Raw genomic sequence first — 26,855 nt, 5'->3', positions numbered from 1 at the left:
TGGGGCTGGGGAAGGGGGGAGGGGGGGAGGAGGGGTGAGAGGTGGGGTTAGCAGGTCACAGTGATGAGGGTTATGGAGAATGGGGGGGGGGGGGGGTGGAGGGGGGGAGCAAGGGTTGAGGGTCTAGGGTGGAGGTAAATGAGTCTGGGACACGCACACACATAGGGACACCTTTGAGCGAGTGGGTCCTGACCTGTATGGCCTCCAAAATGGACCCCTGTGACACCCAGACACCCATACACACACACACACACACATGCACTGACACACACAGACACACACAACCAAAGACACACACACACACACACACACACATCCAAAAAAACACACACATATAGGGTGCTGTATCAGGAGCCTGGGAAGCCGGCCAGCAGGTTTGATTACAACCCTGACCTCTGCAGGGGGCAGACCTCCGTGACCCAGAGGTGGTCAGACACACACACACACACACACACACACACACACAGGGATACCCAGAAGGGGGGACAAAGGCATTCTGTTGGGGTCCGGAGCGTCACACTGTTTCTGGGCTGCAGGGCTCGTGTTGTGTTAAGAGGGAAGGAAAACAAGGAGACGCCGTGGTCCCTCCTGGGTGATGTGGTAGGGATCAGATTTACAACACTGCCGAGAGAGAGAGAGCGAGAGAGAGAGAGAGAGAGAGAGAGAGAGAGGAGGATGATGTGTAAATGTGCACATGAGAGAGAAAGACGCCGATGCTGTGAGAGAAAGGACAAGAGATAAGTCAGCAGGAGGTTGAGATGACAGCTGGCTTGGTGTGTTTGTGTGCGTGTGTGTGTGTTGGTGTGTGGTGGGTGTCAGTGAATGTGTGAATTTAGCGTATGTATACTGCACGTGTGTGTTCGCATGCCTGTGGTCTGTGTGCGCGCATGTGTGTGTGTGTGTGTGTGTGTGTAAAACACACAAAAAACATCGGGCTACATTTATTTTATATGCGACACGTGCGTGCGCGTGCGTGCGTGCGTGTGCGTGTGTGTGCGTGCGTGCGTGCGTGTGTGTGCGTGCGTGTGTGTGTGTAAAACACACAAAAAACATCGGGCTACATTTATTTTATATGCGACACGTGTGCGCGCGCGCGTGTGTGCGTGCGTGCGTGTGTGTGTGTGCGTGTGCAACTGCCTCCCAGGCGGCCTTCCAGCCTCATGCACGTTCGTGGGTCGTTTGAGTGGTTTAATGGGAAAAGCCATCCAGTAACTCTGACAGAAATATGGCTTTGATTCCCGTCAGGACCACCCATTGTAGCGGCAGCACTGCATAAAGCCCTCTGCATTAAAGCCACCAGCAGATGACATGCGTTGGCGCGTGTTAATATACAGTGGTCGTACCTGCAGGCTCTCTGCCAGCTGGCCGTAGTACGCCTTGATCTGCAGGCCGGGGTTGATGTCTGGGCTGCAGAACTCCACTCGTGCCCCGGATTCGGGGGTCCCCTGGGGGCCCTGGGGGCCCTGGGACTCGTGGCACTGCACCGCCTGCGCACACACACGCGCACACACACACACACACACACACACACACACACACAAGCAAACACACAACTGAAATGCATGGATTTATATATGGTTCTATATTGTACCCAAGAATCCATATATGGCTTTGAGCCAGGTCAGTCTCGTGCATACTCGCGCACACACACACACACACACCTCGTTCTCACGTTAGATTATCTAACCGATTCGGGGCCTCTGTCAAACGGTTTGCAGTGGACGATCAACGCAATGCTGCAACGTCCGCCTTTGACAGTTCACTCCCCTCTCCCCTCGCTCCTCCTGAACAACGATAACGCCGTGCGACTTGTCAGCAGGGGAGGAAATACAGGGCTGACGATAACGGCGGCTAATAAAGAAAATAACGTAAACACCAAAAAGAAGACAGGGCTTCTGTTTTCCTCCTGGTTGTTGTCTGCTGCTTTTCTCGGCCAGTGAGTTATCCGGCACCACCCTCCAGAGGGAGGTCGTCAGACGCCGGGCAGCCCTGGCTCCACGGAGGAGGAAAAACACAGTGAGGTGGTGATGGGGAGGGTCTGTGTTGGGCTCCGGCTGCCTGCGGCCTCTCCGTCTGATGCCAGAGCGGTCGCTGTCATCCCAGGCGAGCCGGGGGGGGGGGGGGGGTGGGGGGGCGTAATGTGTCTGAGAGGGAGAGTGTCTGTCTGACTGACTGTCTGTCTGTCTGGGTCTGTGTGTGTGTGTGTGTGTGTGTGTGTGTGTGTGTGTGCATGACAAATTGCACGTCGGGTAATGAAAGCCGCCCTGTCACACAGCGTACAGTGTGTGTGTGTGTGTGTGTGTGTGTGTGTGTGGGTGTGGGTGTGTGTGTGGGTTAGGCCAATGTGGGGATGATGTATGTGTGTGTGTTGGGAGGGATGTGAGTGTGTGTTTGTGTAGGAGGAGGTGTGTGTCTGTGTGTGTGTGTGTGTGTGTGCGTGTGTTAGTGTGTGTGTGTGTGTGTGTGTGCGTGCATGTGCATGCCTGCGTGCATGCCTGCGTGCATGCGTGTACACGTGTCCATACGTAGGATATATATAGACCCGTTCTCGTGAAGGTCATTCGCAGAAGGGTCTCATTGTTGTACTTTCTTTAAGAGAAGCACCTCTACTCATGCTACCTCATCCTATATAATTGAATGGCTTTAAGGTATGCTACGGGGTCTTCATATGAGGCATCCCACCGGGCCAGATTTGGCTTCAACCTCAAACAGGAGACCCTAGAGGTCATCACAGCAATGCACGACACACCAGACACGCTGCAGACCATCACAATGAGCCCTACTGTCTGGCCAGAGTGCATCATTCTGAGCCATTTCCAGGGCCATACATTAGCCCGGTTTGATTAAATAAACACAGCATAAACCGCGGCAATAGGCTTCACTGTTATCTTGGCCTCACCGTGCTGTGCTGGGCCTCCATGCGGACTAGCTGCTGCTCGTAGATCTCAGCTTGCTCCCTGAGTGCGAGGCACTCGCCTGTCACCGCATCCACCTCCTACCGTGGGAAAGGAGGAGAAGAGGGAGAAAAAGTGAAAGCGATGCTAACATAAACCAATATAAAAATGACTCTGCAGCACACACACATATGCACACCCCCACACATGCACACACACACACACACACACACACACACACACACACACACACACACACAGACACACAAAGGAGGTCATCTGAAGTTTGCCGGGCTAAGAAACAGATATGGAAGAAGACATGCACTGCAGGAATTTATGAATTCCCACACTAAGAGCCTAAAATAAGCTTTGTCATGGCTACAGTATCTCAGCCATTTGGTCTTATGCTATCGCAGGTGATTTCAGCAGAAAGTATCAGAATCTCATTTCCTGGTTTATTTCCTTGGTGGCCGCTGCTGTTAAATTATGTAGATCAAATAATGTCCCGTAATCTCAGGTGCCGAGGATAACAGCACCAAACGGCACAGATATGAATTCAGGCAGGACCGGCCTGCCTGGTAAATCATTTACCTGGAGGCTACGGCAAGGAGCTTGGGACGCAGAAGGTGGCATGCGTATACCTTGTGAGTGTGTGTGTGTGTGTGTGTGTGTGTGTGTGTGTGTGTGTGTGTGTGAATCTATACATGTTTGTATGTATTATGTGAATGCACATCCGAGTATGTGTTTGTGCATTGTTTGTATGTGCTTGGATGTGCCAACAACACAGTATGAATTTGTTTGGATTGTGAAGACAAATCCAGATGTAGATACTGGTCCGTTTTTAAGTGACAAGCAATAAGACACCTGATTACAGATAAGAGGGGGAAAGAGGATAGGAAAAATTAATAATGAAAGTTAATCCTGGATTACACCTCACTCTGTGCAATGGAAACAAGCCCCTGAAGAATTGCCAACACTAATTTGCTTCCTCAGTTCAGACACAGACTCTTATGTGGATTAGTAATGTTGGTCCCAAGCTAGCTCTGTTCAATAGCAGTGTGTATGTGCAATGGTCCACTATAAATAGAAAGCCATCTCAAACCACCATCGCTGGTAAACCAAGGTTATTGCAATTGATTATTCTGTCTTTGACGTTATATTGGCATTCATTCGTTATACTTGGCATTCAAACCAAAGAGTTGCATCTGGCCATCATTCAGTAAAGGCCAAACAACAGGACTACTAGAAGTCTATTGGACATCATTTCTCTGGAAGCTATTGAATCATCTGGCGAGGATCATTCATTGAGCAGAAGTAGACGATCAGACGAATCCGAAAGGACACAACAATGTATGGACGGCCAGGACCCGTACCAATCTTCCTTGCTTTCGCTCATCCCTACCTACACGAGCAGACCCACTCCTGATGCACAGAGCTTATGGGGGGTGTTCCGTTCCCTCTTTTGGTGTCTAGTTGGCATAGTTCATATCCCTGCGCATATTTTCCCATCCAGCACCATCACACGCTCCAGCTGTTTGCTATTCAGAAGAGGATAACTCATCCACTCAGCACATTACTGCCTGGCGTTAACATCTGTATGATGGAGGAGGCCTTGTTATGACTTCTCCTGTATCTGACCCGCTTGGCATCGATACTGCTAGGCTTGTGTGACACATGTGTGTGCATTTAAGTGTATGTGTGTGTGTGTGTCTGTGTGTGTTGTATGGAGTGCAAACTTGGCTTCATATGCACCGTGGCCTGTGGCCCAGAGTGTGTGTGTGTGTTACTTATGTTGTCCAACGCACTTGGAGAAGAAGGAGAAAAGAAAGACAGCTGTATGTGCGGATGAGTTTCATCTGAGCTGCTGAGACGGAGGGGCAATACAGCAGGGGAGTTGGCATGGCAACGCTGCCATCTAGTGCTGGAAGTATACCATCACACTAGTTGCTGACATGCTTTTTGGGCTATGCAATACATATACCTTTCTGTTTTTGTTGGTTGCTGGGAAACGGAAATGTCTTAATCACATGTTTAAACATACAGAAATACAGTACAAAGTTGATTTTCATTTATTAGTTTATACTTTCAATGTTTAAAAGAGGCGGGAATGAAAAAGGACGACTGCCAGGTTTGTAATCACAGGCACATTGAACCACATCATCGCACTCATTACACACTAGGATTGTGGTAATCAACGAATAAGGAGCGTCAGTCAATCATAGAGACAGAAGCCATTACGGTCATGTATATCTTTGGCCCACATCTACACACATTAAACACGCATTACCTCAGCGAGATCGAGTCGTGCGTGCTGGACACTGGTCCTCTGCTGCAGAGCCTTCTCGGTCTCTTGCCTCAGACATTGCAGCTCCTTCTGCAGCTCTGCAGTGTCACACAAGATGTCATCCTGAGGGGAGAACGCAGAGAGCGTAGAATGAGTAGCCATAGGCCTCCACATGTATGCAGGTTAGACGAGGATCCATCCACTGCTGGTTGCAAAATTAATGCATGTATAAAGAACCTTCTTAACCTGTGGCCACTTTAAGAGCTTTAGAATTATTGCCTCCCATTCACCCATTCATTCATATATTCATACACCGCCTGCCGTGTCAACCATGCAAAGGAACTGCCAGCTCGTAGGGAGCTGTTCAGATTTAGGGTCAGGGGTCAGGGGTCATGCTCAGGGACAGTTCAGGGTTACTGATCTATGGCAACCCCGCTGTAGATTGTCCTGTCTGGGTTTAATGTCAAATGTTTGATGTATGCACCTCAACCACATCTCATTCCAGTATGTCTTACCGTATTCAAAGCAATAAAGACACAACTTTGAACCCGGCTCAATATTGGTATATGCCACGTGTGCAAAGAAATGCAGCGATGCACACAAACACACGCTAGCATAGACCACCAGCCATGCCCACGTCTCCCCACGTGGAAAGGAGAGCCTCACCCTCTCTCTGCGCAGTCTTTCCACCACTGCGTCCAGGCTGCAGTCAGCCACAGTCCCTCTGGTGCCAGAGACCCCCGCGGAGGGCCTGCTCTCCTCCAGTTCCAGGATCTGGCTCTCCAGGAACTCATTCTCCTCCTCAAAACAACGAGCCTGTGTGGGGTGGGGGAGAGACACCGCCTCAGAATTGATACCGCACACATAATCGTAACATATGCACTGCGCGACTACAAGAAGGGAGACAGAGAAATCCCTGCAGACTCATCAAACAGACCTTCCGGGTTACATATGATAAACTGCAAATCATTTGGGCAACGGATTGTTTGTTAGAGTGCCAAACAATAACCTTCTTCCATGAAATACACAGTTTTTTTTATGATCTGCAATACAAAAGCGCACAAAGGGCTCTTTTTTTTTCTTTTTTTACTGAGGATAGAAACTTTAACAGGTTTCTGAAGGGGGACTGTAGTTTATTGAAGTTTATTTTCCGAGCTTTACCAGTTCAATCAGTCTGACCAGGCGGTTGTTAAGGGCGGAGAGGACGGTGTGGTCTTGGGTGAATCGGACCAGGCCTTCCTTGTTGAGCGCCTTAGCAGCTGCAAAGTCATACTTGTCGCATTGGCACTCGTCAGCCGCTCCAGCCCTGCGATGGAACAACAGACACGCGATGTACGATGGAGTGACCTCAATCTGCCCAGAACCCCGTCCCTCCCTGCTAGGGAGAGGTTTAAACCCAACCTTAGTGGCTTAGCCCAGACTCACGCATCTCACCAGAGATTTCATTTATAAAGGATGTAGCCGTGCACCGCATGGAGAGAGATAAACCAGCATTAGATTTAGATGATTTCCTTTCTGATTAAGTCATTGAAGGAATTGCATGCATGATTAAACCAGACTTAGATGAATAATTGCTTGAACACAGGAGTGATTACTTCACTGCACGGTACGGCTGGCCAGCCCTTTGTCACGGGGGTGTAAAGGAACAGCATGGATCATAGTGACACATCCACAAGAAGAGAAGGCATTTGCCACCACCCATCAAAACTTCTGATGTTCATCAAGGCGTGGTTGCAGTCTTGGCAATTCTTAAAAGTTAGCTCCACCACACACACCCTAATCTCATGGCTAATATTATTATTGCATATAGGATAGCATATTATAGCATATAGGAACAAAATCTAAAATTATATATATATATATATATATATGTGTGTGTGTGTGTGTGTAGGCCTATATATAATATAGCCCATCAAATAATAAATAACTAAACCTGCACCTTGATACTTTTGTAACGCAACTTTTTACTCCATTCCAAAATATCAGAACTAGAACATTTCTCAAGAATAAAAAGTCGCTCCATCGAGGGATTTTCTATAAATAATTGTATCCTTGTCATCCCCCGATTCCCCCCCGCCCCCAAAGGTTAAGGTCCACACTGACCTGCCAGGACTGCGCCTCGGCCCCTCCGACGCTCCGTTCTGTCTCCAGCGCTGCTCCTCAAACAACCTTCGGTAGGAAGACACTCGCAGCATTGCCATGGTTCTCATACGCAGCGATGGACGCACAAATGGCTCGCGGTTCACCCCATGCGGCGCTCTTATAGTCGGCGTCGAAGTGGCGTTGTGGCACGGAGGCGAGGGATGTCTCGGAGTCCCGTCGTCCGGCCTAACTATAGGGCCGACATCAAGCGTCAAGGATTTCGCATCAACCCGAGACAGACGCTCAGCCAGTTACTGTGGTGTTGTTGTCCATCGTTGGCATCCAACGCAAAATGTGTGCATTCTGATGTCAACATGACGTGTGTTTCTAAATAAGGAGAAAACCTCATGATCACAACATGAGGTGTTTCCTATCAAATGCCTATGCGATAAGCGCTCAGCCGAAATTGCAACGATTTCGGGACGTGTTGAAAAAAAGAACATACACAAGAAGTAATTTATCCATCGTTTTATTTCTGTTAAATAAATTAGAAGTACCAAAAAACATCTGAAAACAAGTTGAAAAGGTGTGCAAGATTATCGTAGCCTTTGTACTGTAACCTTATAACAGCCCATTGACAAAACCCATGAAGAGCAGAGGACACCACATAGAACACCTGTCTTACTGAGTGACTCTTACCACTGACTACTGAGGAGTCTATCTGAAATAATCCAATCTCATTTATATTTGTATATATATATATGCAACTTAGTTAATCATCAATAAAATCATTAGACTCCCAGTCTCCATTTGGCAAAACCTAGCCTAAAATGATGGGTTACAATGTAATATTATGTACTGAATTCAGTGCAACAGAGGAACCAAATGCAGAGATGTTGAAGAAATGGAGGCTTAAGAACGGTAAAACCCGTCTGCTAAAACGGGCTTTATACATTCGTCCTTAGTCGCCGTGATTGTCTGCAGTGTAAGATACGGAAACAGTTTCACATTGTTTTTATCCCATCAAATATTCTGATCATGTAGTGTGTGATAGGAAGGCCTCGTTTCAAAAAAACGTTGGGAGATGCAATTAGTGTGGGGCAAGTTGACAAAGATTTTTGACATTTTGAAGAGAATAGTCATTAAGCGTTTTAGGGGTAGCAGCAGTCATAAAGGACTGCATATGTACTATATTACACATGTTTGTATCGTTTCTTTTGTACTTGCACTCATAAAATAGAGAGCCACTTAAAAATGACAAATGGCTGTTAAACATCCAGAATTGCACCCGACTGTGACACACGAGTTGACAAGCTTTGGTACCGTAAAAGACCTCATCATATTTGTGCGTCAGACAAGGGCTCAACAAAAAAACAAGAAATACGGTAAACGGACACACAAATACAACACCAAGTATCGCACATACCATATGACATTAAACTCCACCAGCATGAGCGTAAAAACAGCTGACTGACTGACTGACTGACTGACTCCCAGAGGTCTCAGCCAGGGACGAGGATCACGACTTTACAAACACACACACACACCAGTTAAAAACAGAGGAACAGAGCGGTGAGCCATTACTCCATATTGTTAGTGTACTGTACTGGCTTGACTTGCAAGCAACTTATATATTCATTGTAAGGCTGACATTTGAAATGGACATAGAATAATATAAAACATTCACAACTTATAGACAGATATAAACCAGAAGATAAAAAATAAAACTTGGATGTGTGCAAAAATGCACACTCCCATCTTATGACGTCCAAATTCTGTTGAAATTAGTGAGCGGAATTTTTCATTTAGACTATGAATGAATGAATGAATGAATGATGTTAAGATAATGCAAAGAGATGAATAAATAACAGTTATACAGTGGATATGCACACTTGGGATTCGATCACACGTCTGTTTATCGCCACTCTGACTCACTTGATGCGCTCCATTGTCCCGTCTGACCATGATGCTTGGTAAGAGCTTTGTCGTCTCAAGTTCATCAATTTTACAATATTCACAAGACACGGCTCAACTCCAGGCGGGACTTCCTAAATCTGGAACGACAACGCCCAGAGAAGTCCCGGAGATCCTAGATGGCCATTTTCCAAACATTGACAAGTTTGTTCTGTGTTCTTCTTAGTGTAACGTAGCCCACGTCCGCCAAGCATCACGCAATAATCATCCCTCCTTACATTCATACTGTTCATCCGACAGACATGAGGGAGGGAGGGAGGGAGGGGGGAGGAGGGAGGGGGTTTGGCATGAGCACCTACAATAAACAATGCAAGTGTAGAAGAAGAAGAAGAAGAAGAAGAGACACATTATCCCAGACTCCTCCAGGCAGGGGTCCTTTAGGTCAGCGAAAAGGGCATAAGCTATCGGCACCCGACCTTTCAGAACCATCTTCGGCCGGACACCGATGCCAAACTCCCAAGATGAATACGAGGCAAATGGAAAGAGGTCCGGGACCGGGGGATCTAGCACAATGAGGTCGACGAGGAGAGAGGGGGGAGAGAGGGACCAAACACATGGATCACGGTGGTGTTGTTTATACTCTGTACTGGGGACTCCCGTCTCCTTCTGGACACGCGTGAGGTGAGGCTACTCCTCATCCCCGCCCATGAGGAAGCCCAGGATGAAGTCGATGCCTCTCTGCCGCTCCTGGGGGGTCTGCCGTCCCACCAGGTTGGGCGGGGGTCGTATGAGAAGGCTGGCGAAGAGGTTAGCTGAAGACGACGTGACAGGAAACAAGAGGGATATGGTTTAAAAGTAGAAAAGGTGTACTCAGTTTGGACAAAAAATGTTTTACATTAGAATTTTTTGTTGTTGTCATATTTGTGGAGATTCTTGTTAAATCCTGTTAGCAATCATTAAATCAAATGCTCTGAAGAAATAAAAAAATTAAAATTAAAAATTAAAATCTGATTTCTGTGGCTGTCACCGGCCTGTAATAAGCCTTTCCTATCATTTAATTTGGCCCTTACGAAATGATTGAATGGCCTACCTGTCTGTCTACCTACCTGGCTTTATGAGTGTACTCTGTCTTGCACTCATTCAAATTGCCTACCCTAGCTTGAGTATTATATATCAAACAAGTGAACTGTTTGACATCCTACGAGTCATAAAACAAGACACGCGTGTGGACGTGTGTAAATATGCACATGCATCTATGCACGTCACTAGTACACACTGTGTATGCACGCAACAAACAAAGAGGTATGCATTTCCAGAAAGACCCGGTTTTAGGTGCTGTTCTCAACACAAGGACAGGAAGGTTAAACAACGCCTCTGGAGGACGGACTGGGAGACGGACCTATAAGGCTGGCCGTCAGGTTGTTGGAGTGGGAATGGAGGACAGACTGGGAGACGTACCTATAAGGCTGGCTGTCAGGTTGTTGGAGTGGGAATGCTTCAGCAGCTCCCTGAGGAAGGCCATCAGGTAGCGGAACACATTGCGGTGAGCGCGGGGCAGCTGGGACACAAGCTGCCAATCAAAGAGGAAGGAGACACAAGCATTCATGAATTAGAATTTTTCATTTTGTCTTGATATTGGGTTGTGGGTTGGGGAGTGGGTTGCTAATTGCTAGTTCTGAGTTTAAGCCTGTATATTACTATTCTTTATTTAGTTCAAGCTGACGCTTTGTCAATGACCAGTTACCCTGCTTTATTGTTGAGTGAAGTTTAGATAACCAAGTAACAAAGCATTAAAAAAAAAAAAAAAAATCTATTGGTTTCATGAACACAATCCTCCCCTTGCATTACATAATCCTCTGTCGGATAATGCCAATTCTAACGCTGTGACACTTCGGAGGAAGGCATGAGGCTTGTATTATGATAGGAATATGACACAATGCATAACATAAGCAACCGTAGACACGTAGCTGTTAAGTGATGAGGGAGGGAGAGAGGGAGGGAGGGGAGAGGAGGAGAGAGAGGGAGGAAGGGAGGCTGGGTACCTGTTTGCAGAGGAGGGAGGGAGGGAGGGAGGCTGGGAGGGAGTGAGGAAGTGAGGGAGGGAGGGAGGGACAGAAGACGGGGTACCTGTTTGCAGAGGGGAGGGAGGGAGGGACAGAAGACGGGTACCTGTTTGCAGAGGGGAGGGAGGGAGGGACAGAAGACGGGTACCTGTTTGCAGAGGGGAGGGAGGGAGGGCCAGAAGATGGGTACCTGTTTGCAGAGGCGGCTGTCATGGGAGCCCTCCAGGCAGCGCTGGTACAGCTCGTAACACACCACGGGCTCCGGCAGGGCCTCCAGGAAGATCAGCAGCGCCTCCGCCACCGAGTGGTTACAGCCGGCTGCACGCGCAGTCAAGGACATCACGTGTGTGTGTGTGTGTGTGTGTGTGGATGGAGGTGTATACGACTGTGTGTATGCGTGCGCATGCACGCGTGTGTGTGTGTTTATCCAGAAAGTATGGTAGCAATAGCAATGCATGTATTCAGCTTTAAATATATTTCCTCACTTTGAACTAACACCAGTAGCATTATTGATGATAGAGCCAATGGTATGAAATGGCGTAGAATTAATGCAGAACAAGCCATACTGCAGATTTGCACTTCTGTATAGGTGGAGCGTTTTAAGGCCACGCATCCTGTAAAGGGGGGCAAGGATACGAATGACGTCGGGGATGCTGGTGTCCAGACAGTCGATGATGTTCTGCAGCTCTTCCTGTAGACCGGGGGTCTGAAAGAGGTCCTCCTGAACAAAAAAGGAGCAAAACACAGAAAAGGAGAATGACATATAGAGGAGGGTAGGGGTACTTTAACATCTCAAAACTGTTGGTGTCAACAGCCAACCTAAATTACGGTATTACTGAATCAAACTACAAGCCAAATATCGAAATAAGCAAAATTGGGTGGTCCCCCTGAAGTATCCTGGTTGACCACTAGGGGGCAGTGGCCCGTAGGTTGGGAACCTTGGATTGTGACATAGGTTAGTGGCTGGGGTGGGAGCTATAGGATCTGTACACTGTGGTGCCATGGAGACCTTTAGGTGGCCTGAGAATCTGCTGTTTCCTTGTAACAGGGAACACCAGATGCGACACAGCAAACAAAACAACATACTCCAGCAACAATGGGCATTTCCAAAAATCAGACCATGACTATGCCTCTGAAAGGACCTTCTCAGTGCTGACACAGGCCCCATTCAACCCATCGTCTATTCATATCTAGGAAATAGTTCCCCAGAGTCGTCATCTTAGGACAAACACAGGTGTCACTCACAGCATTAACTGTGGGTCTGCTCTATACATGTACCAGAGCACGGTTAGAGGACTTATCTTCACTAGTTGTGTACTACCTAGCGTAGTAGCGTAGTACCTAACGCAGCAGACCCATAATTAGCCCTAGGAGTGCCAGTTGCGATTAGTCTACTTTGACGCTTCTGTGAAAAGGGCCTCGGAGGACATATTTGGTATAAGCCGAGCCATTCATAACCTGAAGAACATAACAACATGAACGTGAAAGTAATGAGTTAAATGTGTCCAGTGTCCAGCCATGTAGCAGCCAGGACCCCTTCCTTCGGATGAGAGTGGTACGGTCTGGTCCATAGTGTTACCTGTTGACAGGACTGGGTGAAGAGGCGGTTGACCAGGAGCCACACCTCCTTGGGGATCTTCAGAGGTTTCTCCTCGTTCCCAGCGCCCTCCACCAGCAGGAAGTTGACCTTGGTCTGCTCCTGCTGGGACACGACACAACAACCCTTAGACAAGACACTCACGGGAAGGCAGAGACAGCGACCACAACCACAAAGGAAACGGCATACACGTGCCTAAAGTTAAGTATGGGGATTATGGATCCTAAATGTATTATACAACTATTAAATATGGATTCAAACTGAAGAGATAGTTGAAGAGATCATTCAGTACGGATCATTCTATGAACCGGTGACTTCCTGGGGAAAATTTGATCCATGAGAATGAGTTTCTGAAATGCTTTGAATGCGCCTAAAAAATAGCCTTGAACACTGGAGCGCTACTTGGGAACTAAAGAGAGAGAACTACTGGCAGTAGGGCTGCGTTTTCCTACAGAGGAAGCTGGAGGAAACTGGATTGGACAGTGGCATCCTGCAGAAGCAGTAGATTATATAAAAGCTCTAATGAAAAAAAAAAAAAAAAAAAAGTGCTGTTCTGCTCGAGATGGCATACACTGTGGGAAATGACTAAATGTGCATGTCTGGCAAAAGACAAGCAAGATTAGCAGTGGAACACGATGAACGTTCAAGCTTGGCTGACCCTGGTCTAGGGCTAATGAGCCCTTATCATGCGTGTAAAAGGAGAGAGAAGGAGAGAGAGGCCCTTCAGAGAGAGAAGCCTGCTGTGAAACGAAAGTTGCTGCATGTGTGTGTGGATGTGTGATTTTAAGTGGACAGGTTGTACAATGTGGTAAAAGGACCAGATTTGATTGGATGGGACACTGATTCGTACTTTGTTCGCCGTGGCACTTTTGCTCTAGCTTTCTTTTCTACACCACACATACACACCACATTTGCTATGGTGTGGTGTATGCATAAGAATATCACCAATTAGAGCGTTATGGGTAGCCTGGAAATCCAGACCCACATCTAGAAAGCTGTAGGGTCTGGCAACGAGTAATGAAAACTTGAGGGGCTGCCCCAAGCATGCATTAAAAAATTTCACTGCACACAATTTGAGAACACTACGACCAATCAGAAGAATACAAAGGGTGACGTATCCAGACCAGCGGAGCTAACCAATAGATAAGACCAATAGATAAGATTGCCGTATCCGATCGGTATCAGATACACCACCTATATCAGATACACCGATGTGATTGGTTAATGTGCTGGGAGAGGGGCATCAGGGAGGGATTAAATTGCTCGTTCCCAGAGTGACTTGCTGAGCTAATTCAAATTGTACTCTCGCGAGAACTCTGGATTTCCAGGGTACAATCAATGTCAAATTGACGTTGAAAGCATTTTTCGAATTGCATCTGTGAGAATCTGTACAAAATCCAAACACCACCAAATCCTTTGCAATTGCAATATTATAATAATTCTGCCTTCATATTTGAAATAAACCAAAAAAGTTCAGAATCAGTGGCTCATCTAATGGAAATCCATGAAGTCTGTCAATCTCTATGAAGTCTGACCGCTGCCTTAGGTTACCTTCTCAGTGAAGGTGTCTTCTCCCTGACCACCCGCACCGTCAGGGAAGAGGTGGGAAAGAAGGACGGAGGCGACGGAAAATGGAATGCAGAGGATAGAGAAACAAAAGCACCGGAGGTAAGATAGCACAAAAAAAAACACAATAGAAAATCTGAAGTAATCAATATGCAAGGAGAGAGCAGCATGCAAATTGGAATATCAATTATTTCCCCAAATACACCCATCCAGCCGGATGACCGATCGGTGGAAATGGTCGGCCCACGGAAGTATAGCCCCAGGCAAAGTCATAGATTGAAAATCAAAAAAGTAAAACAGAACAGACAACAGAGCTGTAGAGACTGGACCTGTTCATTTCCAGAGGAAACTAGCTGCGAGACTTCTCCCGGCTCCATGTTCCTACATGCTCCTACATACACATGTGCTACTACTTCCTCGTTCCTTTCCATTCTGTAAAGAATTCAACATCCATCCGTTTATTTCCACTCACACTTTCTAAATATAGACCCAGGCTGAGCGAGGTCTCCACGCAGGAGAGTAAAAGGCGCCGCTGCTCGGGTATCAAGCTAGGAACCCGGGTACAGGCTCGCCAACCGAGGAGCCATCCGATCGCAGGGGAAGCAACCAGAGCTCGCCGTCACACCCGCTATTTTGTAACTCGAACACCCCCCCAAACCCCCCCGCCCCCCCCCCACACTTCATTCACTGTAAAAGCAACAGTGCCGTTATGTGGTCGAGAGCGTTTTGTCAAAACCGCTTAGCGTTACACGGACGTCAAAACGCTGAGACGCCGGCCCCCCCCAGCGCCCTCACCAGGTCGATGAGCTTGGTGATGGGGATCTCCCGGATGGGCTTCTTCATGCGGCACAGGGAGTCCAGCGAGGTGCCGAAGCAGCTGGGCAGGTAGTTCCCCGAGATGGTGATGAAGAAGTCCTTGCCGCGGTCCAGGTGCAGCACCAGGATGTCGTCGATGGAGTCCCCGCCGGAGTTGAGCAGCGTGACGGAGTCCTTGCTGACGTACACTTCCAGGTAGATCTCCAGGTTCTCATCTGGAGAGCAATGGGGGCCATTGTGAGATTATTGCTTTGAAGGGGAATGTGGGGACGATAACACAAACAGCCGCTCTGGATTGGCCTTGTTTCTTATTTTGAGTTCTTATCGTGTGTAGAACATTAGGATTTAGAAGCAGTGGATGAGACAGAGGCTGAAGATAAAATATGAAACACTACGCATTAAGATTGACAGATGTGAATGTTAACCCATTATTTAAACTTTTATACCTCACATGTGTCTACAAACGCCGCAGAGCATGCGAGCAAGACGAGGACAAAGCGAAGGCTATGTGAAGGGATATGCATCTGACGGGAGGATAAGAGGAGCATCTGAGCAGACTCACAGGGCTCCAGGATGCCGTCGCTGGGCTCGGCCCGTAGCCAGGTCTTGCAGTACTGCGTATCGTTGAGTTTGGGGATGAAGGCGAAGTGACAGGGGACCTGGCCGTCGTTGGTGATCACGAAGCGCTCCCTCTGGAGCCGCCGGAACTTCACGTTCTCAAACTTAAACTAATGAGATGAGAGAGAGAGAGAGGATGGGGAAGAGAGAGAGTCCAGAGGATGAGGAAGAGAGGAAACAAGACGATGAGGAGGAGAGAGAGAGACAAGAGGATGAGGAAGAGAGGAAACCAGAGGATGAGGAAGAGAGGAAACAAGATGGGAAAGAGAGAGACAAGAGAATGAGGAAGAGAGGAAAGAAGAGGATGAGGAAGAGAGAGAGACAAGAGGATAAGGAAGAGAGATAGACAAGAGGATGAGGAAGAGAGCGACCACCCATGTGTAAGTAACTCCCTGAGGGTGATTAAACACAGACAGCGGTTCACAGAGACTGATCAGTGACTCATGTCATCGCTAACAGTGTCGGTAAAACTGATGTTAAATATCTCTGGAGGACATGACATGTGTGTTCTGCGTTCGTCTTACGTCGGTCTTGGAGAGAGACAGCGAAGGGAGGAAGTCGTTCTCCATTCTGTCCATCTTGCGAACAATCTCCTCAAAGACTTTCTTGTGCCGCGGCACATTCACCACCTTTACCTGTCGGACACAAGTGACACACACACACACACACACACAGGTCAGACGGAGACATGTTGATGGTTAGAGTCAGTGTGACACAGGCTGCCTATTTACCAACCTATACAATATCCATCCAAATGTAAATGTATTTAAGGTGGTTTTTAAAGTTAACTTCTGGCTGGCTCGCCAAACAAAGAAGTTAAATCTTTTTTTTTTTTATTAACAGATGCTTGGTTTTCCATGCAGTGGACTTCAGCTTGGAGAGACACAGGGAGGACTCCCATCTGAGGCCTCGCATCATTGTTTGTTTGGTTTATGGATTGTTTTATTGTTTGCTGTATGTTATTGTACCGTTATAATTGACTTGGTTCCGGAATTCCCACCGCAGGATAAAAACAGGATGAAGACTCAACATATTTACCCTCTGATCGACTAACATTGGGGATCAGGGAGGGGGAGGCAGGGCAGGGAGGGGGATGAGGGCAGGTGGCAAAGGTGTCATCATATTAACGGTGTCATCATATTATCAGCTAATAGTGGGGGTCAGAGACAGGGCTGTGGCAGGGAGGGGGGGGGGGGTTAAATTAGAACGAGTGTGAAACCAGATTACCTGTTTGGCGATTCATTTTCAAACGGATTTGGACACATGCAAACCTGCTGAACCACTTTATGTAAACGGCCCCTTTTGGACGGAGAGAAGGCCGGACAAGATGAATGGGTTGCCGACGCTGCCTTACCCCTATGCTGAAGAGCGCACTGACGGGCTTGTGGTCGCTGGTCTTCAGCTTCATGTGGCTGCGGTAGTGGAGCTGCTTGACTCCGTTCCCCCTCCACAGAATGCGGTCGCACCAGGCCGGCACCCGGCACTTCCCACTGGAGAGACACAGCAAGGCACCCCGCTCAGGACCTTACTACACATGCACCCGCTGAGACCGGGTCATCTGCTGCAGTTCATCACACTCATCCTCAACCTGGTTGATTGTGCCAATCATTGTTAGTCTTTCTCTGTTCTATACGTTATTGGGGCGAAGGTGTGTGTGTGTGTGTGTGTGTGTGTGTGTGTGTGTGTGTGTGTGTGTGTGTGTGTGTGTGTGTGTGTGTGTGTGTGTGTGTGTGTGTGTGTGTGTGTGTGTGTGTGTCTTTGCGTCCAGCCAAGGCAGAGATTTCATGAAACAGACTCTCAACGCTGCTTGATACTCAATGTTCTTTTTCAACGCACCCCACTTTGAAAACGCGTTGCTCTTTCATTGCAACTAGACAAATAACAGAGAGTCGATACAAGCATCTCGTAACCGGGAGGACACATGGTGATTTCTTACCTGGAGTCCCACTGATCCGTTTTGGCATCGTACTTGTACGTGGGGACAAAGTTAATCTCTCCCTCCATGAAATCGGTGAAGGCCCGGTTGGTCTGCCTCTGGAAGTTGAGCTGTAGCGGAACAGGGTTGGAACAGGGTTTCAACAGGGGGTCCAGCGGAGAGGGAAACTTCTTCATATTAGTCAAAACAAACAAAATAAAAGACTACAAGAAAAGGGAAGGAAGCTAAAGTTTTGTAAATAACAGCGGTTATAAACCACATTTTCAAAAGTATATAAAACATTTTCCCCTTTCTGTCTCTATAGCGTTGGAACCAACCCTCAGCTGTCCCCTAGTCTACCACCCTTGACCACTTCTGCTTTGTTTTCATGTTTACACAATAAGTAGTATTGCCGACACCCCTTCCTGGCAACGAGCATTGAGAAACTCAGGGGTCAAGGGTCACCTGATCGTGTTCCTGGAGCTTCTTCAGCTCGTTGCGAACGATGAGCTGTTTGACCTCGGCGGCGTCGTTCAGAGAGAGCCGGTAGTTCAAGTCCCCCACCCAGATGACCACACTACGAAGGAGACACACAACGCTCATTCAGGACTGTCTCTCTCTGTAATATATATATATATATATATATATTACAGAGAGAGAGACAATACATTTGAAGGCAAGTAAAAAAGCCTTTCTGAGCTTTGTCTTGATTTCAAATTCCGTTCCTTTCCTGCCTTTTTGGTTAATCACGAGCAGCATTTGGATTAGGATTATTTTCCCGCAAAACAATTGGCAGAACCACACCAACCGTGGACTACGGACTTTGGACCATAAAACACCCGATGAAACCGAAAGCATAAAAACGTATTCATTCATCAAAATGACCCCAAAATGACCCCAAAATGAGAAAGGGTCCGGGACGCACTCATGCTTGACGATGCTGAGCGGCGGGTGATCCAGCAGGTGAAAGGTCATGCGTGCGCAGATGTCCTTGTAGTCCTGGTTACGGCGCTCAAAGTCCTCCACGTGCGCGGCGAGGTGAGAGTTGACGAAGCAGAAGCTGGTGTTGTGGAACACAAACCTCACCGCCACACCTCCTTTGTTCCCCTGAGAGAGAGAGAGAGAGAGAGAGAGAGAGAGAGAGAGAGAGAGAGAGAGAGAGAGAGAGAGAGAGAGAGAGAGAGAGAGAGAGAGAGAGAGAGAGAGAGAGAGAGAGAGAGACAGACAGACATTCAGGCGGTCGCTTTCCATACCCTGCGGTTGCCTTGGCAACAAAGCGGTATTGCGATATTGTGGAGAGCTCTCCTACCAATACCAGGTGAGAATACCATTTATAGAGACATTTTAATTTCAGTAACCCGACACAGTCTCGATGGGGTACTAAGAGGACGCTACCATTTTGCCCATGATGCCTGTCCCGACATGCTCGGCCGCTACTTCCTTAATATGATTCTTGTGCAGCTTGTTGACGAAGACTACCAGCATCATCCCCACGAGCCGCACGATCCGGACCTGAAGGCGCACAGACGCAAGGATAAGTTCTGTATTACTGGCCACGGCCCACATGCTAAAACAGGAGAAAACATCATCTAGCCAATCTACCAGATTCTGAGTAACTTAAGTTCTGTAGTAACTTGGAACATTTATTTGTACATTCTCTATCCAGCAATATACATTAAAAACTGTGATCAAGAAACTTAACAAAAATCATGTGGATTCATCAACTGAGCACATGTTTAAACAAAAGCCAGACTATTGTAGAACAGTGCTCCCACGTCTCTCCAATGTTCGATCGTAGACATGGTTCAGGAGGTCAACTCTGGCCTCCGACTCACCCGTTCATACTTGGCGTCAGGATGAAGGTTCCTCTCCACAGCGTCTGCCCAGAGGTGCTCCTTGGACGAGTCGAGGTAGAAGAAAGCCTCAGTGCTCAGATCAAGCTCCTGGAAACTAAAACACACAAAGAGCAGCAACAGTGTCAGCCCTGTGCAGGGAGTGGGCTGTAGTGTATAAAACCAGATGTTATTCGATGAGTGAGATCTGCTTCAATTTTAGTACAAACATTACTAAAAAGGTGCCGAAAACCATGACAAACAAGTTGGGACAAAGTCTTTGTTTTGTAATTATGCATGCAAAGATCATTTTTAATAAAATGGCAGTAAAACAACAGTGAAGTCATGTGACTGACCCCAGAGCGTAGACATCCGGGGGTTCTGGATCACAGCAGAGCCAGTTCTCCAGGCTGCTGTCTGGAGACTGGCCGTTCACGTTCCAGGTGCCGGTGAAGAACCTGGGGGAACAAGGCCCGCCAGTTAGGATCCAGGACCACCGTGGTTATGAAGGAAAACATTCACAGTGTGAATCAGGACCATTTTCAATGTAGACGTCGGACGACGGCTGCCCCTACCAAAGCAGGTAGGGGTCAGGGCATCTCGCTCAGGGATGTCTACAGTTAGACTGCAGACATCAGGGTTCGAACCCAGAACCTTTCGAGTCAAACGACATAATTACTATGCTATCCTAGACTGGGTACCCCCAGCCCGTTCTGCCCGCAATTTGAATTTGCCCTGCAGCAATACATTTCTTTCTGCTTCTGATACGCTTCTGTGGGAGCCAATCACCAAGCTGGCTTTTACCCCTGGCGCGCTATTGGCTGGTTTAACACAATGACGACAGGGGAGCTACGGCAAGCAGCCAATTGCGTACAGAGTCATTTGAACTAGGCCCGTTGATCACACCTCTTGTGCTGAAGAAAATGACAGCAGCCTCCCCAGACCAAGTGCTCTATTATTGAGCTTGGTCTGGCAATAGCCAGGCTAATACTATCCTATTATAAGTATAACTGCTTAAATATAACTAGAGCAATTCATTTTTTCGTGATTGCAGCAGAGCATAGACACACACAGTGGCCCACTCGTTTTCCTCACTTGTAGTTCTTGATGTCCACGTACTCCTTCTCCTTCTTGCTCAGGCAGTGTTTGATGAGGTACTCCCTCTGGCCCGCCTGGCTGGAGATCATGGCCTGCCGCATGGTGTTGTTGCTGGTGGGGCTGTTGCTCCACGACGGGGACCTTTCCAGACGATCAAATCTGTGGAATAAGAGAAAGCCACAATGCAATTTCCACATCCCTTCAAAACTAAACTGCAAACCCCAAAAAGTCCAGATTATTAATAAAGAAATGCATTACTGCCGGCTCTCTTCTTTACAAACCAATTACAAAGGGAAATAGAAATAAACAAATTTACCCAAGAACTGGCAGACGAAAAAACTTATGTGGTGACATTTAAAGACCGCAAATCACCACTACCATTTGTAAACGCCCTTTACTAATACTGTCCTCTCCCCCCTCCTCCATCGCCACCTACAAGTTGACAAAGGTCAGCGAGGGAGGAGGCCTTTCTACTCCATGTTAATAAAACGCCAGGAAATCAAACAATGGTGGTGGTGGTGGTAAACAGAACCATTCTTTTGTCTCGCCACAGCCCGGGTCTACACTCACTCTGGCTTGGCGGGCATGATGAAGGTGTTGCTGTTGCCCTGCACGGCGGAGGCCCTGTCCTTGGGGAGCGGAGCGGGCGGCGGTGGAGGCAGAGGGGTGGAGGGGGCGACGGAGGCCTTCCGGGGCGGGAGCGGTGGGACGGGGGGGGGCTCTCGGGAGGCGACCAAGCGGTTCTGTTGGTTCTTCTTGTCCTCCACCTTGAGCGAGTGGTTGTGGTTCTCCTCCACCTTGAGGGCGCGGTTGAAGGTGTCCTCGAAGCCAAAGTCCAACGCCAGGGACTGAGCGGCGTCCCCCCTGTCGGCTAAGGGAGGGATCATTCATACACATGTTACTAATTAATTAACTAACTAATAATTAATTACTGATTGTATTAATCCTTCCTTCACAGGGCAAGTATGTGTCTACAGCACCATTCAGACACAAGGCCACTCAGTGTTTAACAACACAATAAATCACATCACAAATCACATAAAAACAGTAAAGAGACATAATTTAAAGTGAATTCAAAAAGGAGGGATGTAGAATACTAATGAAGAAAGAAATGTGGCCGAAAGCTAAATATATATTAAAAAAAGTTAACTATGAGATAAAAGTTGGAGCCCACAGTATCCTTTGTGAGAATATGAACAAGAATAATTATTTTCCCCAAACAGAATATATTCTGTTATTCTGTTATTCCACGAAATGCAATTTCAATCTTAAGCCATGCATGTTTACCATGTCCAGTCTGGTTGGCTAAAGTGCTGTTGTTGATGATGCGGGGCGCCGGGGCAATGGGAGCACCGGTGGGTTTCATGGGAGGGATTGCGCCAGGGAGGGTTGAGGTAGCGGGTCTGTTTGCTCTCTGCGGTGGGATGGGAATGGGACCCTTGGTGGGAGGAGGAGTGTGCTGCTCCATTGCTGTGGATGTCCGTGAGGCTTTGGAGTCAACTAAGAAGAATGCGGAAGTAGAAAAAAAATAATGCAAAACAAGACATTAGTACAATGAAGACAGACAATGACAATGACAGAGTGTGTGTGTGTGTCTGTGTGTGTGTGTGTGTGTGTGTGTGTGTGTGTGTGTGTGTGTGTGTGTGTGTGTGTGTGTGTGTGTGTGTGTGTGTGTGTGTGTGTGTGTGTGTGTCTCTCTACATAAACATTACAGTAACACTTTCCACCACAGTTCATGTCTCCTTAATGCATACACAGAGATAGATAATGGCTGGACTAGAATAACAACAATGTTTTTGCAGCAGGAACACCAGCCCCAAGGGCTAGCCAAAAAGTAGCTTGCTGCTTAGTACAAACAGAAGCCAACACAGCTGTGTCTCAAAACGCATGGTTTACTCAGTACTATGCTTCTTTAAATCATTAACCAGCGAGTCAAAGCATATGGCAGCACTTGTGTTGCAGCCAGGCAGACAGGTTGCAATTATGTCCACCGGGTTTTTCTTTTTTATAGTTGGTTACAGGAATATCTCCAAGGAAGCCTATAAGCTGCACCATGGGGGGGTCCCGGGGGCCATCTCGGGTTACAGCTCTGGTAGTCTCATGGTTATCTTGTTGATCTGGGAACTACTAATTTCCTCTGCAGTTGCACTTTTGAACCATCGCTCTCAATAAGGATATACGATCAAATGAATAACCTCCACCAAGGCGCTCCGCGACGCAGGTGAGATAAGATATTCACTTAATGGCGAGCATTGGCGTGGCCGTCTCCGTTACAACCGGCTTTCACCGCGAAGACGGCCGGACAAAATCTGTCTCGGTTGGCGTGGGTAAGCGACAAGGACATAGGAAATCAGTGGGCCGGCGTAATCCACCCCTTTCCCGGCGGATGAATATTAGATGAACTGGCTGAATAATAAATGCCGGCGGTGTGACGGAGCGTGGCCGGAGGCGGGCAGCCGAGCCTTACCGTGTTCCTTTGCGCTCTTCACCTGGGTAAAAAAAGTGTGAGTGCGCTCATCGTTCTGGAGCTCGAGCAGCAGTTCTGGGGCCGTGTCCCCCCGCACACGTAACCTACGGTAGCCTTGGTGAGCGACAGGCGGAGACATGCGTATAAACACACACACACACACACACACACAAAATGAGTTCCGGTGGTTGTCAGCTGAAGACTGAGCAAGCACATTGCACATTTAGCCACCTCCAATCCCCCCCTAAGAATACAAAGCAACGTGATTTAAAGGGAGACATGTGCAGCATGCTTCCCCACTGCCCTAGCAACCATGGGCTTTTACTACTCAATAAAGGTGGTTTCCTATTTGTTTAAAAGGCAGGCGCAGCAGACCCGGGGCTGTATAATAGTTCAGTGCTCGGATACTATGAATCTGATAAGACATTAGTTTCATGTGTCGACTATACCAGCACCATAGCCCCATTTTCCATCCAACAAAAGGTAGCCTACTAATGACATTCAGTTTGAACTACCTCAGATCTCCATTTTAAAACAGATATCAATGAAGAACTTACTATCTCTGGGAAAGTCAATGAGAAGAGCCTCTTCAGCCTCTGGAATTACACAGGGAGAGAGAGAGAGTGAGAGAGAGAGAGAGAGAGAGAGAGAGAGAGAGAGGGAGAGAGCGAGAGAGAAATAAGATGAGTGAGGTAGGCAGTGCAAAGGTCTGTGGTGGGAGTGCACTATGGCTAGAACTCAATCCAATAGGCTCTAGACGTTTGATGTTGACATTTGAATATTGCCTGAAGGCAATAGTTTTTCCCTTTCTTACTACAGCACTGCCCCCACAGCCAAAAGTATCACAGTGAGGCGTGCAGATACACAACAAAACATCTTGCAAATTAAATGCATTTCGTAATAGTAAAGATTTCTAATCAGCTAACATGTCCAATTATTACACATTTAAAATGATTAGGAGAGGAAATGTGACTACTTACCCTGAACTATTTGGAAGTTAGCATTGATGGGTATAGATAACTGAGGAACAGGACAGGACACGACCGCGTCAGGGGAGGCCAAAACACCCAGTCTACATGAGAACAGATTGTTACCCAACTATCCATGCATCTCATACTGTATAACGTGAACTACATTAGACTAGATATCAGCCTCAGTGTTATTAACATTAATGGTTCCATTCATGAACACAAAGATAACAAGCAGATACAGCATGCAATTATATTAGAAGCACATGCTGATGTTTGATGCCAACTTGAAATAATGATGTGTGAAAAGAAAAACTACCAAAACAAATGGGACCAAGTACACATACACATGTACATGTATATAAAAATCATGTTCTGTTACTTAGTAATAGAGAAAACATACAAGTTGAGATATTAAGGGAACCTAACAATGAGCCATATTAAACCTAAATGATGTTGTTTATTGAGGGGCTGGATCATCGTTAACAGGTTCTAACATTGGCTATGCTGCTGGGCAGCCGCCAGAAAGTAATTATGTGGCACAACCAGACCACAGCTCCTTCCGTTCTACTTCAGTCAGCATGAGCTCTGTTGAGTGTTGGAAATATGACTCAACCTTGCTTGACTAAATGAACACGGACATGCACTTCCACAGAGCTGGTAGTAACAATTGTGTTTGCTGATGGTGCACATTACTGAAAGCTATGGTTGGTTATAATAAATAATAATTAATACTTGTTTTATTTATATAGCATTCTCATCAGGACACACACACGGCACTTTGGGTGCACGTGGGGGACACTGAGCAAGAAAACAATAAAGTAACATATCTCCATAATCTAAATGTGAACTGAGAAATATTTTATAGTGCCCATGATTCGACTGTTATTTTACTGTGACAGGGGGGTAAATTCAAATGCTTGTTTTAACACAATAAGCCAAGCACAAAGCCTGTCTGCTCATGTGAGTCTTATTAAACTCTCAGACCATGTAGTGGTTTGGGTTAGCCTCACTGGAGTGCTATCTTGCACTGAGGCCTCTCAGTAGCACAGGCCACAGTGCGCAATATAGTTTTAACAAAACATGCATTGTGTTGTACTGTGTGTTTAACCCAGAAGTCCTGCTAAAGACACTGCACTGTCACATGAGCGGAACCCTCTGACCAGGAAACTCTGACACAAGTGTGCATCAAAATCTCAAGAACGCTAGATTAGAAAGTGCCTGTCAGTCTAAATTTTGCAATCATAATGTTTGAATATCGGGCTGACAAAATACCCATTGTTAGAGGATGACGTCAGTATTCACATCAATGCCTCTTGATAAATTAGAAATTATTTCTGTCATTGTGTTGGGCCTTTGTTATAAGCACCCCATATTATTCTGGTCAGACACAACTACTAACATAAGAACCCAACACAATGTACAAGGATATATTTAACAATCACATTAGGTAATTCATGGTGTATTCAAACCAAATCGTGTCATGTTGCTCAAGAGAAACTGCCTAAACAGTTGTCGGCTCTGAAGCTTGGACCCGTTAATAATAACTATTTAATTGATCTACTCTGAAGAGCCACTGCTGCAACTGATACTTACATAAAATCTCCAGAGCGCTCAATCAGCGACAGTAGCCTAGGCTCCTTCAGGCCAGACCTCAGCTCCTGACCCTTTACGGTGTGAGCATCTCCATCAAGGAACCATCATCACAGATAGGAGACCGATGCTTGTACAGCTTTACGAGTAGATTACTCTTTAAAGTGACTGACCAGAAACTGTCTGTCACCATCACTGAACACATAATTGGCCGTACACGTAAGTTTCAAGTTGGTGGATATGAGGGTAAATGAAACAGACGATGGTGTTAATTGCATAAATACATTCAAATGGTACCTATATATCACTCAAATGAAATGGCTAGAGCAATGCAAAGCAAGAGGTTATTAGCACATGCTTCGCCATGGAGAGAAACGTACTATTCCTCGAATAAAGCATGGTTCCAGCATTACTAAATGGCTTATTAAATAATATCTGACCACCATAACAACATGCAGGCTAAAGGAAGAACTTCTGCATGCAAAAACATCGCCATTCCCCTTACAAGTTACACAAAATCAACGTAACAATTCGTACCCTCTTCATTTGTGAAATTGTTATTCAAACAATGGCAATCTATCACACATCATATCATAAATGGATTCACTGCACACTGATTGGTTTGGAAGCAATGTTTCGGTCAAGCTAAGAGCTAACGTTAGCCAGCAAGCTAAAGCAGAAACACAGCTCGAAAGCTCACGCGAGTCAAACCAAAAAAAGGATATTGCCAAGCATGTCTCGTCGGACAATCCAAATGTTGACGACGAATCCATTCTTACCGATTTGAGCTTAATTGTAGGTAACCATTAGCGATGCGGCTGATGTCTGATACTGACGTTAGAAAGTTCAATCCCCACCCCTCTGCCAGGCGGCCTTCCGGGGGTGACAGTTGTCAAAGGTATGCTTGCTGATGCTAAACTTGACTGAGAGGATGATCCTGAGTTCTATCGTTATCCCGGTCAACCGCAAAGCAATTTCCGGTCTTGCAGTCTTCTTATGAGCGGTGTACGCCAGTTAACAAAAACTTTCCAAGGAGCGAGAAGAATAAGAACATGGCAAGAATGAAATCAACAAGGATAATACTAACCCCCTCACCCTCGCTTCTCGCCGCTAAACACAAGTGAAAGTCACGCCCTCTCTCTCGCCTT

At 46.9% G+C, this 26,855-nt stretch overlaps 2 protein-coding genes across 5 annotated transcripts in view; both read right to left on the bottom strand.

Annotated features, from left to right (window-relative positions):
• The window catches only part of vimr2 (vimentin-related 2), a gene marked incomplete at its 5' end in the record, with an annotated part of 15,988 nt that extends 6,325 nt beyond the window's left edge, over positions 1-9,663 (bottom strand). Inside the window, 7 exons of the mRNA XM_084469115.1 lie at positions 1,344-1,487; positions 2,900-2,995; positions 5,182-5,301; positions 5,845-5,994; positions 6,340-6,484; positions 7,282-7,510; positions 9,534-9,663. Coding sequence (XP_084325241.1) covers positions 1,344-1,487; positions 2,900-2,995; positions 5,182-5,301; positions 5,845-5,994; positions 6,340-6,484; positions 7,282-7,510; positions 9,534-9,663 — 1,014 coding nt within the window. The remainder of the gene's footprint in view (positions 1-1,343; positions 1,488-2,899; positions 2,996-5,181; positions 5,302-5,844; positions 5,995-6,339; positions 6,485-7,281; positions 7,511-9,533) is intronic.
• On the bottom strand, positions 7,793-26,855 carry ocrl (OCRL inositol polyphosphate-5-phosphatase). 4 transcript variants are annotated; one of them, XM_084469793.1, is made up of 24 exons: positions 26,433-26,855; positions 25,711-25,790; positions 24,127-24,218; positions 23,704-23,742; positions 23,147-23,260; positions 21,967-22,179; positions 21,250-21,550; positions 20,677-20,838; positions 19,938-20,039; positions 19,585-19,699; positions 19,145-19,261; positions 18,675-18,856; positions 18,215-18,326; positions 17,771-17,880; positions 17,189-17,324; positions 16,359-16,469; positions 15,779-15,944; positions 15,196-15,431; positions 14,386-14,409; positions 12,817-12,939; positions 11,874-11,958; positions 11,428-11,555; positions 10,633-10,744; positions 7,793-9,986 (listed from the first exon to the last, which is right to left on the bottom strand). In XM_084469793.1, exons 1-24 carry the CDS (start codon positions 26,478-26,480, stop codon positions 9,862-9,864), a joined length of 3,033 nt encoding a protein of 1,010 aa, XP_084325919.1. In that variant the 5' UTR covers positions 26,481-26,855; the 3' UTR covers positions 7,793-9,861. The 4 variants fall into 4 exon arrangements, with proteins under 4 accessions (XP_084325919.1, XP_084325920.1, XP_084325922.1 ...); XM_084469794.1 differs by having other exon boundaries at positions 12,817-12,936; XM_084469796.1 differs by lacking the exon at positions 14,386-14,409 and having other exon boundaries at positions 12,817-12,936; positions 26,433-26,853.

The sequence above is a fragment of the Micromesistius poutassou genome (genome assembly GCF_964030765.1).
Source record: "Micromesistius poutassou genome assembly, chromosome: 6".
Lineage (NCBI taxonomy): Eukaryota > Metazoa > Chordata > Actinopteri > Gadiformes > Gadidae > Micromesistius > Micromesistius poutassou.
This window is presented reverse-complemented; position numbering and strand designations above follow the sequence as displayed.

Coding starts and splice junctions, on each gene's coding strand:
- ocrl (XM_084469793.1), bottom strand. CDS start 26,480: ATGGATTCGTCGTCAACATTTGGATTGTCCGACGAGACATGCTTGGCA. Junction 23,261..23,703: donor CATTGACTTTCCCAGAGATA/GTAAGTTCTTCA, acceptor TCGCTCACCAAG/GCTACCGTAGGTTACGTGTG. Junction 19,262..19,584: donor CTGACGCCAAGTATGAACGG/GTGAGTCGGAGG, acceptor GTGCGCCTTCAG/GTCCGGATCGTGCGGCTCGT.